The sequence below is a fragment of the Centropristis striata genome, chromosome 24 (assembly GCF_030273125.1).
Source record: "Centropristis striata isolate RG_2023a ecotype Rhode Island chromosome 24, C.striata_1.0, whole genome shotgun sequence".
Lineage (NCBI taxonomy): Eukaryota > Metazoa > Chordata > Actinopteri > Perciformes > Serranidae > Centropristis > Centropristis striata.
The window spans coordinates 9416235-9428298 of record NC_081540.1 but is presented as its reverse complement, the minus strand read 5'-3'; the positions used below and the strand labels follow the sequence as shown (position 1 = coordinate 9428298).

The 12064-nt window shown below is 36.9% G+C and overlaps 1 protein-coding gene across 1 annotated transcript; it reads left to right on the top strand.

Annotated features, from left to right (window-relative positions):
* The first annotated feature begins 1139 nt into the window (after nt 1–1139).
* On the top strand, nt 1140–9436 carry LOC131963071 (high-affinity choline transporter 1-like). The gene is made up of 8 exons (XM_059328209.1): nt 1140–1323; nt 1569–1682; nt 2348–2503; nt 2621–2769; nt 4068–4211; nt 6096–6249; nt 7257–7471; nt 8428–9436. Exons 1-8 carry the CDS (start codon nt 1140–1142, stop codon nt 8932–8934), a joined length of 1623 nt encoding a protein of 540 aa, XP_059184192.1. The 3' UTR covers nt 8935–9436.
* The last annotated feature ends 2628 nt before the right edge of the window (nt 9437–12064 follow it).

Sequence of the window (12064 nt, the reverse complement as noted above, 5' to 3'; positions counted from 1 at the left end):
TTTCTTACCTCAGAAAACTGAGCAGCGACTCCTTGGAGTGTCTGTTAGTCCAACCAAACGCTGAACAAGACATTTTACTGAACAAAACGTTCAAATAAACTGTCATTAAGTGAAAATACAGTGTGAAAGGGTCAAAGTTATGAGACCAAACCGCTAAACGTCCTGTTTTCTATCTATATAACAATATATATAACTTTATTGACACGTTGCCGTGGATACGCTCTGCTTCTCTCCTGGTGGCGGCTCGCCTTGTCAGTGACCTGTCAATCAAAGCTAGAAACGCCCCAAATCATATGATTCTTTATCTTCTATTTTCTTCTAAATGGGGCCATTATTAGAACTATTGACATCAAATTGTCTTGAAGAAGATTTTTTACTAGCGATTGAGACCATAGTGTTGTCCCTGAAAAATTTTTCTGAGGTAATAAATCAAGTGAGAAGTTTTCAAATTTAGCACTGAAATGAATGGGCAGATTTCTTTTGCAGCCAAACTTAGCACCCCCTACTGGAATTTTCGGTGAATTGCAGGCTTTATGCACTTCCTGGTGGCTTCCATGCTCAGGCACGGAGATTGCCGCCTGGTCTTAACAGAATGTGGTGACCACATCTTATCAGTCTCATAATCTCATCAGTCCTGTCCATCAGTTTTACTACAAATCTAATTATACATGAAACAATGCAGCATAGTGAGCTTAAATAAGGAGTTAAAAAGTTTCTGTCAAGCTTTCAGAAGCAGCTGAACCTCTCATCATTCTAACTTAACCCATTGACGCCTAAAACTTCCTGTAAAACCTCTGGGCGATTTTAAAATAACCCCCTAAAACCTGAAGTTTTTCTGGAAATTCAACACAAGTGTCAACGCTTCTACTAAATAATAGATTTTCAGCCTCTGTAGCAGATAGAAATGAAATTCAAAAATTATTTGAGAGCTTATACAAAACGACGTATCCGCTTTCCAGGCTTCAATGGGTTAATAGAGGAACCTAATAGCCTCTGTCCATGTATCCTTCTGTGCCACCCTCTACCTGTTGGATAATGATATGAAACCAGTTTATCTAGTACATAACACAGGGTGTTGGGTATATATAAAAAGCCAGCCGAAGACATCAAGTACCAGTTTCCCTTGGGTTGAAGCAGCAATGGCTCTCAATATACCAGGTCTGATAATGATGGTAGTGTTTTTCATGCTTGTGTTGGGAATCGGCATCTGGGCGTCTGTAAAATCTAAGAAGATGGAGAAAAACACACAAGGTGGACAGGTGGAGGTTTCATTTTTGGCAAACCGGAGCATCAACTTGAAAGTGGGAGTCTTCACAATGACGGGTGAGTTTTCTTTTTAGTGAGTTTTTGCTTATTTCAACAAGGGGATCTGTACATCACTGAGTCCTATCTATTATTACTTTAATGCTCCTCTAGATTGGTGGTAAGATACAAATCTGACTATCCATATGTTATAATAACCCATAATTATATTTATTTTTGGGGAAAAAATGTTAGGACATTTCTATAAAGTTAAAAACTTTATGTCTAAAACTATGATTCTTAACAATACTCTTCATATTATGCAGCCACATGGGTCGGAGGTGCCTTCATCATTGGAGTTGCAGAGACGGTTTATGACCCCACAAAAGGACTAATCTGGGCTCTTTTTCCTCTGCAAATGTCAGTTTCCTTCATTATCGGTAAGATCTTCTTAATCATACGAAAAATCATAAGTTCTTCTCCAAAAAAGGACAAGGAATCACAGCCAAGAATGAAACAAAAATACAGTGGCAAGAAAAAGCAAAATTAATTTTTTTAGACATATGTTAGACATATTGAGGGAAAATGTGGTTGTGGCTAGCAGTTTACTTTAAACTCAAAAAGTTGACTTTATTCTAGACATTTCTACTATTTTGTTCACATTTCGACTTATTTCCCGACGTATTTCTACTATTATTCAAGTTATTTTTACTTTTTTCTTGAAGTCCAAAAATATATATTTTTTCCTCCTCTCATTACTTTTTTCTCCTACCTGGCCCTAATATAATTACTGTAATTTGGCCCATGGAAGTTTTTCAAAAATTGTCCGTATCAAATGGGCTACAATGAAATCCTCTGGGGTTATTAATCTTCAACGACATTTGAAAATCACAAAAGGACTAATCTGGGCTCTTTTTCCTCTGCAAATGTCAGTGTCCTTCATTATCGGTAAGATCTTCTTAATCATATGAAAAATTACAAGTTATTCTCCAAAAAAAGGACAAGGAAACACAACCAAGAGTGAGACAAAAAGCAAGATTTCCAGTTTCGGAACCTTCGGAATCTACAAAGTTATACACTATTATTTTTGCTTGTTTTTTTTAAGGTGGACTGTTCTTTGCGAAGCCAATGCGGGAAAAAAAATTCCTGACTATGATGGATCCATTCCAGAGAAAGTACGGAAAAACCCTGACTGCTCTTCTTGCCATTGTTCCATTTATCAGTGAAATGATGTGGGTGCCAGTCACACTGACTTCTCTGGGTAATAAAAAAAAAAGAAGCTATTTCCACATTTTTCTCCAGAGGTTTTAAACAAATGTGATAAGAATTAACTTTATCTAAAAAGTGGTTGTGGTTGTGTTCTGCATGCCTCCAACAGGGGTCACTGTTAGCATCTTCTCCGATCTGCCTTTAAGTCTTTGCATCTGGATCTCTGCTGCAGTAGCGATCATCTACACTGTTCTGGGAGGTCTCTATTCAGTCGCTTACACTGATGTCGTCCAGCTGTCACTGGTGTTTTGTAGCTTGGTGAGTTTAAAACCATCACAGTAACATCAAAAATTCTGGATTTTTCTTAAAAATTTCACTCTCTGTGTCCTTTTCCAAAAACTCAAGATAATAACAATTTTTCAGATCAATATATACCAAATATGCATTTTATCTTCAAGTATATGTATAGTTCAAATTCCATTCCTAAAGCTTTCAGTGAATATTTCCATGTCAACTCACAATTACATAAGTACAAGACAATTGACAAGATTTCACCCACCTTACTATCATACTCCCCTCGGTCAATTTTCCTGAAAATACAGAGGTACAATACTTTGGAATGATCAGTTTAATAGTTCAATTAGGGGTGTGCCATATCGTATCGTTCACAATAATATCGGTATATTTTTTTTATGGTTAAAAAAAATGCATATCATGATATCGGCAAAGTTCTTACTTCTCGATGTAGTGGTTAAAGTTTTTTTAATCACAAAAAGCTACTTTCTCCCTGTCGCTAAACACATGCAGCTTTTCAAAATAAGAGCACAGTGTGTTAACTGAATCCACCACAGAATTTACAAGAAGACTGTCAAAATAAGATGCCTTAAATAAACCATACAAGAACCTTTATTCTCCTTTACAAAATGTCATTAGAAATGCCCCGGGAACCCCTAAATGGTTATTTTTATTATTTGCTCATACTCAAGAGTCAAGAGTAAAAAAATTTTTATTTGGCAACTGTTGAGATTTGTACTTCAAACTACATTTTAGATTTTTAATTATTTATACAGACTAAAAAAAAAATCATATTTTCTATATCTTTTTAAGTATTTCCTAATATCGTCAAGAATATCGTTATCGCAAAAATAGCCTGCAATATCGTGATATTCTTTTAGGGCCATATTGCCCAGCCCTAAGTTCAATACAGTTTCCCTCTCTTCACATATACGTTTACTGGCTGCTCTGATTGCTCAGGTCACTGAGTAGCACACACACACATACATAGGTGCATGTGCACGCGCATGCACACACACACACACACTCCTACACTTCTGTTGTATTTTATTTTGTAATATTATTATAATTTTGCTTTATTGTTCATGTAATTGTTTATTTTATATTTCATAGTTACTTGTTTTTCAATTTAACTTGTGAATTTTAATGTATGAGCCCTTTTGGGTTTCTTGCCGTTACCTTGCACCTTCCTTTTGTTGTTATTTCTTCATCCTTTTCTTTTTTTATCTTATTATTGTGCAAAATAAAAAACTTCAAACATTTACATCAAAAATTCTGTATTTTTCTTAAAGATTTCACTCTCTGATTTCCTCTTTTCACAGTGGCTGTGTGCCCCCTTTGTTCTGGCAAGTGATGTTTATAGTGACATCACTCAAACAGCATCCAACCACACACATCAGGCCTCCTGGCTCGGTCGCCTTGAGTCTGATGAAGTGTGGAAATGGGTGGATAACTTCCTAGCCATGGTAAGATAAAGTAGAGAAAACTTTTAACATGTGAACATTTGCATATTCACTAGTGGTGGGTGGATCGATCTAAAATATCGATAGTATTGTCCAGTATGAACTCAAATGTTAAAATAAATTGTGATTAGTGTTTTCCAACAGCAGTGTGCAGGATTTTCTTCTTACATTCACATTTAGCTTTATTGTTGCCTACAATAAACTGCTACTGAATATCCAAGTGTAGTTAAATCTAACAATTGTCTTAATCTGATTACCCCATTTAAATGCATGTAAACAGTAAGTCTACAGCTGAAAATATGTCTATTTTTTCTCTACAGTATCACTTGAAACTGTTATATTCATTTTGCACAGTTTTTTAAAAGTGAAATAAGAAAATACTCTTCATTTTTATGCCATTTTACATGGTTTTCTTAATAATGATTTTGGTTATTATCAAGAAAACCATGGAAAATGTCTAGATATCAGCTCTTAAATTAAACTTATTAGCTATTTTTGTTGATATCATTATATTTGTCCAAACAAATGTACCTTTAGTTGTACCAGGCATGAAAATGAACAAGAAATTAATCCATGTTCTTTATTAGACATATTGAGGAAAAATTAGGTTCTGGCTAGCAGTCTACTTTACCAAAGTCAAAAAGTTGACTTTATTCTAGACATTTTGACTATTTTGTCGACATTTCGACTTCTTTCCCAACATTGTATTTCTACTTTATTCACGTCATTTTCAAGTTTTATTCAAGTCCATAAAGAATTTTTTTTCCCTCATTATTTTTTTTCTCCTACCTGGCCCTAATACTCTTCCGTAATTAGTCCCATGGATAACAGTTTTTCAAAAATTATCTATACCAAATGGGCTGCATTAAAATCCTCTGTGGCAATTCATCTTCAACGACATTTGAAAAGCAGTAACAAACCAGTTGGTATTTTGCAACTACTTCTGGCTTATTGGGTGACTGTTTTTATCGTTATCCTGCAATGTTTTCACTGTACTGATGTCAGATCAACACAGTGACTGAGCTGATAATGGTACCTCTGACTGCAACAAGTTGTTTTGAAAAAGTATTTTGGTATAAGATTTCTTCTTCTTTTTTTGCCAGTCAGTATTTTTGCACAATTTGGAAATGCTCACACACATTCATTGTCTTTATTGCAAACACTGCAAAAAAGCCAACTTGTATTTTTTGGCCCAAAATAGTGATTTAAGTTGGTAAAACTTGGAAATATAAATTATTGACATTTAGGGCAATAATGTAAGTTAGCACAACAAAGGAAGCCAGTTGTCTGCTCAAAAACAAATTTGTGAGTTGTTGTTACTTATATCTTTAAGTTGGGGTTCACAACAAGGGACAATAGTTCTGCTAACTCTTATTTCTTTGTTGGGAAATGTGGGAAAGCGGTGAAATTCGGTCATTCGCGAAAGCTAGCGGCTAACTGATGCTAGCGGCTAACTGACGCTTGCAGCACTGCTTGTTACAGCTACAAGAGTAGCCATTAGCGTATCAATGCTAACTCAAAATTGTGGTCGCAACATTAGCTGACATTTTATAGCGGCGTTACAATCGTGCCAATTCAGCACATTGCAGAAGTTAGCAGAAGTAAGGATTAAAAGTTATTACAATGTAAAATGTAAGTTAGTACAATTTACAGTTAAGCTGACAAAAATCTGAATTTTGAGCAGACTCAAAAACAAAACTTAAAATATTTAGTTTAATTGTCCAACTTAAAATTTTATCGAAGTTTGTTGCCTTGAAATTTTGAGTTCACCCAACTTTTCTTTCTTTGCAGTGAATCCTTCAGACAAAACTAAGCTATGCTCTCTGTTCATAAACTCTTCCCACAAAAAGTCTTCCATGGCATAATATGGCTTTTGTGTTTTCCCAGAGTGTTGGAAATCTGGCATTCCAAGATTTCCACCAGAGGACCCTCTCCTCCAGCTCCACATCCACAGCCAGAATGATCTGTTTCATCGCAGCAGGACTCGTACTCATTCTTGGAATTCCACCCGTGCTGATTGGTGCCATTGCAGCCTCAACAGGTGCTTTTCTCCTAGTCTAGTTTTTCCAGAAATAACAGAAAACACCATATTTTTGCAGATGTCCAGCAAGTCTCCTGCATTGCGTTGTCCACTTTTGTTATTATTTATCACCATGTTGTAAAATCCTGTGTATACTTCAAGGCATCTGAATATGTAAAAATCTCTCCCACGTCAGTCAAAGCACTTTGTAAATGCAGTTTTAAAGGTATATAGAAGGCTATATCGATAAGTTATTTTTTAATAGATAATTAACCAAATATGACACTCAAGCGTTATCAGTACATGCCAAAAACTAGTAGAAAAAGGTGGAAAAAATACATATTAGAAAAAGAATTGTATGGTATAAAAATAATACATTTTGATACAGAGTGAATACCTTCCTTGTAGGCCTTGTAATGCCATTTTACTAAGATTTTAATCACTCAAGGCTCAATCATATCATCTAGCACAGGGGTGTCAAACTCTGGCCCGCGGGCCAAATAAAATTACACTGCGGGCCAAATATGGCCCGCGGGCCAGAGTTTGACACCCCTGTGCTAGATGATATGATACGAGGCAATACCAAATTATTATATTATTATTGTACTATAAAAGCTGACCCGCTGGTATTATACGGCGCATTTACTGCTTATACTAGATTTATTATTGTTATTTTATTTTTAAATGTATTAAACTGTTGAAAAACGTTATTTTGATATTTAAATCAGAAGGATGCAAATAGAAAAGAGGCATACGATTTTTATTTAATTTTTATTTAATAAATTAATGACATTGATGTGTTTTTTATTTGAAATTTGATTTTGCATGTCTGCACTATTTAGTTATATATTGTATGTTTGTAAGCGTTGCTGGTTCCATATATAATGTTAAAGCAAAACATGTTTGGTATATATTAAGAGGTTTATTTGTTCAATGTTGGCCCGCAAATTTATTCAAGTTTTAAATTTTGGCCCCTTGTGTATTTGAGTTTGACACCCCTGATCTAGCAGCTTCTTCTGATGTTTCAGATTGGAATCTGACCTCATACGGGGCGCCTTCCCCCTATGAGCGAGGAGAGGCAGCCATGGTTTTGCCCATCATCCTTCTGCATCTCACCCCAACTGCCATTTTCGTTGTTGGCATGGGAGCGATCGCTGGTGCTGCAATGTCTTCTACAGACTCGTGCCTGTTGGCAGCAACCTCCATCTTCACCACCAACATCTACAAGATCATGAGGCATCAGGTATTAACCCATTAAGGCCTAAAGCGCCTGGAAAAAAATGCCTGGAAAACTTATGGGCGATTTTCAAATGACCCCCTAAAACCTGAAGTTTTCCTGGAAATTCAACACCTACTAAATAATAGATTTTTCAGCCTCTGTAGCAGATAAAAATGAAATTCAAAAAGTATTTGAGAGCTTATACCCGTGGCTTTCATACGAAGTTGAGTTTATTTGTCCAAACCTTCAATAAAGTTTTTTAAAAAATCAACAAACTCAGCAAATGTTACATTTGACTGAATAAAAAATCCTATTCATAATACTAATACATGCCCATTAGCAAGATGCAAACATGATATGACCACTGGAAGAACAAGACATAGTTCTCATTAGCCTACTGTAATAAAAAAAGAAATAATTATCATAACAATAATAAATAATAATAATAATACATTTTATATATTGCACTTTTCAGGGTATTCAACGACGCATAAAGTAATATAAGACATAAACAGTCATGATTTCGTATATCATCATCACAATCAATTAGCCTATTATTATTATTATTATTATTATTATTAATATTAATGTAGGCCTATTATTAATAATATTATTATTATCTCCAGATGGCCACAAATCTGTCTGTTCTTCGGTGAAAATATGTCGTCTAAAAACATATTCCTCATCCATAAATGCCGGTGGATTGGTTCCGAGGGTTCAAAGTCCAGATCAGCAATTAAATCATCGGCACTTACTGCTGAGCTCCTCCGCTATAGCCGTCTTCCGCCGTGATTCCGCCAAATACTACAAAATGACATATCCGCTGTCCTTAATGGTAGAGTGACGCAACAGCGCTCCCGGTTTTAATGGTAGAAATGCGGGAATGCTTTCCCGGCGTCAATGGGTTAAGGCAAGATGGAGAGGAAAAGTTTTGTCATTTGGACTTTTTTTCTGAACTACTGTTTGGTTTTACTCTCTAGGCATCAGATAGGGAGCTGCAGTGGGTGATCCGGCTCTCCATAGTGGCTGTAGGGATTGTAGGAACATCACTCACCTACCTGGACAGCAGCATCATGGCGTTCTGGATCCTGAGCTCAGACTTGACCTACACCGTAATGCTCCCCCAGCTGATCTGCGTCCTCTTCGTCAGGGTTTCCAATGGATACGGGGCTGTTACGGGCTACATTGTTGCTTTTGTGATGAGAGTTTTGTGTGGAGAGCCTGTGTTCAATCTTCCCGTCATTCTGCAGTTCCCAGGCTGCACTTTAGAAGATGGGGTTTACGTTCAGAGCTGGCCTTTCAAGACCATTTGCATGCTGTCTGCTCTGGTCTCCATTCCCATGGTCTCATATGTGGCCTCACTCCTGTTTAACAAGGGGATCCTTGCTGAGAGGCTGGACGTGTTCAAGGTGAAATCACAGGAAGCACCAGCAGATGGTGATAGTGATAAGGCTGAAAATGAACTAATGCTTGAGACAAGTTGCTAATTTTGCATGATAGTAAGATGGAGGACCTCTCATTATCTATATTTTTTATTAACCTGTTATATTTAATGGTTTCTATCTTTGTTGCCCGTGTGCTTAAGCTACATTGTAAAGGCATTTCCAGCAATCATTTCAGCTACAAACAAGCCTTATCTCGTCTGTTGCACGCCACATTTTAAATTTTCCCAACTTTAATGAAAACGAGACCGTGTCAAGTCTTGGCATTAAAATTGATAACAACCTCAAAATGGATCAGCAGATAAACTCTGTTGTCAAATCCATTTTTTTTTTCAGTTAAGGATTTTATCAAAGTTTAAGTATTTCCTTTCTTTTAATTATTTTAAGAGGGTTATCCATGCATTTGTATCCACTAGATTGGATTACTGTAATGCCCTCCTTGTTGGTGTCTCTCAGTCTTCCATATCACAACTCCAATTAGTCCAAAATGTGGAGAACACATTTCCTCTGGAATGAGGTCCCCCTACAGATCAGACTGGCCCCTACACTGGCTGTTTTTTAATCTCTTTTAAAACCCATCTTTCATTCTCCCTGGCCTTCGAAGTTTCTCTTCGAAGACCACAAAAGCAAACCGAAGAAGAGGTTTGCTTTTGTGGTCCAAATTCTTGTCTTTAAATCTGTTAACTGTCTGTATTCTGTATTTTGTAATTCACTGCGTATTGTGCAGCACTTTGGTCAATGCTGTTGTTTTTAAATGCGCTTTATAAATACATTTGTATTGTATTGTATTGTATATGTTGGCACCATGCGAGTTTGACTGCAACATCACAATTTATGCTAATCCATGTCATTTTGTCCTCAACCGCGGCCAAAATAACCACGATTGCTGCTTGCGACCTGTTTTAGAAGTCCTAGATACACTGTAAAACCAAACACCATCATATCTGGATAAATAATCTCCTCCAGGGGTGCACACAGCTCTGTAAAGTTGTTTGTCTGCGATTTAAGTCAAATAAACAGATCTAAACTATGCAGAAATAGCTATATCATGATGCTGATGTGTAAAAAATCTGAATTCATGCGTTGTCAGGTCTGTCTGCGGTAGTACAAGCAAACAACTTTTAAAATGCTTGTTTTCTCAGTGTAGTTTGGATCGATCAGAGCTCTGATATGCAGGAGTTCTGAACCTCTGATGGAGATCTGCACTCAACTGAGTGACCTTTTCTAGCTTTCTTTTTGTAACTTTTTCACTGTTTCTGGGTTTTCTATGGTTACACAGTAATGTTCATGGCTGTAATGATCAAAAGGTCAAGGAAACACTCAGCACTTAAGTTAACTCTTTAAGAACTGTTTAAATGTGATGCCTTTAAAAATCCAGACAACCACAATTGGGTTTCATGCAGGAAATTAATTAGGAACTAATTTCCTCTTATTTTTGTTCATATCCACATTTATTTGTTAGTGGCCGTTGACTCTGGGATCAAACATGTTTTCTCATCTTTTGCTCTCTTAGGTAACACAACGTTTTACAAGTTTTATTCTTCTCTTTTTGAATATCTAGAAACAGCATTAGTGCCGAGTTTACTTTCCATTGTAGTTTGTGTCTGTTAATGTTGTTCATGACATCATGTTCCTTCACACTAATTTTCTCTTCCAGAAGTGGAGTAATGCCATGTTGAAATATTTCGTGAAAAAGTCATAAATCAAAATCTAAATGGTCTTATTGTAGTCTGTTGGTAAATGTAGTAGGTTGACTTCTCCATAAATAACAAAAAAAAACGTGACAATGTCACATGACATGTCCAAAATTTGGAGAAAAAAAGACATTGTGTTCCGTGTCAGTTTGACATGTAAAGTCATCAATGTTTTGATCACAGCACAATCTGCAAAATCTGTCAAGGGCAAGTTCTTATGACATGACAGCAACAATGACTGCTGCTGCCTGGAAACATTTTGAATGTTTCTGTCTTTGGGTGTGATGAGATATGAATATATTTAGGTCTCTGGTTTATTTATTCATGCATTAAGGCTCTTATTGCTTGGGTTTTAGCTTTGTATGTCTTAACCATAGACTGTATATAAATAATGGACGTAGTCACCGTGACGTCACCCATTGGTTTGTGGACTGCCCGTTGGAAGCCTCGAGTTCAGCGTTACACTCGTCGCCATCTTGCGTCGCCATCATGTTTCCGATACGCGGCGCAGATCATAATTGGACTGTGGCGGAGCGCGAGGGATCTGACGACACTGACTACACGCATCTCTACACCGGCAGCCCGACTGAGAGAAGCCGCTGCTAATTCATGTTAGCATTAACTGGAGCATTAACTGGGATGTTAGTTTTGGCTAGCAAAAAAACAAAAACAAAATGTATCTTTCTTACCTCAGAAAACTGAGCAGCGACTCCTTGGAGTGTCTGTTAGTCCAACCAAACGCTGAACAAGACATTTTACTGAACAAAACGTTCAAATAAACTGTCATTAAGTGAAAATACAGTGTGAAAGGGTCAAAGTTATGAGACCAAACCGCTAAACGTCCTGTTTTCTATCTATATAACATTATATATAACTTTATTGACACGTTGCCGTGGATACGCTCTGCTTCTCTCCTGGTGGCGGCTCGCCTTGTCAGTGACCTGTCAATCAAAGCTAGAAACGCCCCAAATCATACGATTCTTTATCTTCTATTTTCTTCTAAATGGGGCCATTATTAGAAGTATTGACATCAAATTGTCTTGAAGAAGATTTTTTACTAGCGATTGAGACCATAGTGTTGTCCCTGAAAATTTTTTCTGAGGTAATAAATCAAGTGAGAAGTTTTCAAATTTAGCACTGAAATGAATGGGCAGATTTCTTTTGCAGCCAAACTTAGCACCCCCTACTGGAATTTTCGGTGAATTGCAGGCTTTATGCACTTCCTGGTGGCTTCCATGCTCAGGCACGGAGATTGCCGCCAGGTCTTTACAGAATGTGGTGACCACATTTTATCAGTCTCATAATCTCATCAGTCCTGTCCATCAGTTTTACTACAAATCTAATTATACATGAAACAATGCAGCATAGTGAGCTTAAATAAGGAGTTAAAAAGTTTCTGTCAAGCTTTCAGAAGCAGCTGAACCTCTCATCATTCTAACTTAACCCATTGACGCCTAAAACTGCCTGTAAAACCTCTGGGC

Bases quoted from the DNA above. Each gene is read 5' to 3' on its own strand.
- LOC131963071 (XM_059328209.1), top strand. From the start codon at position 1,140: ATGGCTCTCAATATACCAGGTCTGATAATGATGGTAGTGTTTTTCATG. The intron at 1,683-2,347 runs GTAAGATCTTCT...GTTTTTTTTAAG, and splicing joins GTCAGTTTCCTTCATTATCG to GTGGACTGTTCTTTGCGAAG. The intron at 4,212-6,095 runs GTAAGATAAAGT...GTGTTTTCCCAG, and splicing joins TGGATAACTTCCTAGCCATG to AGTGTTGGAAATCTGGCATT.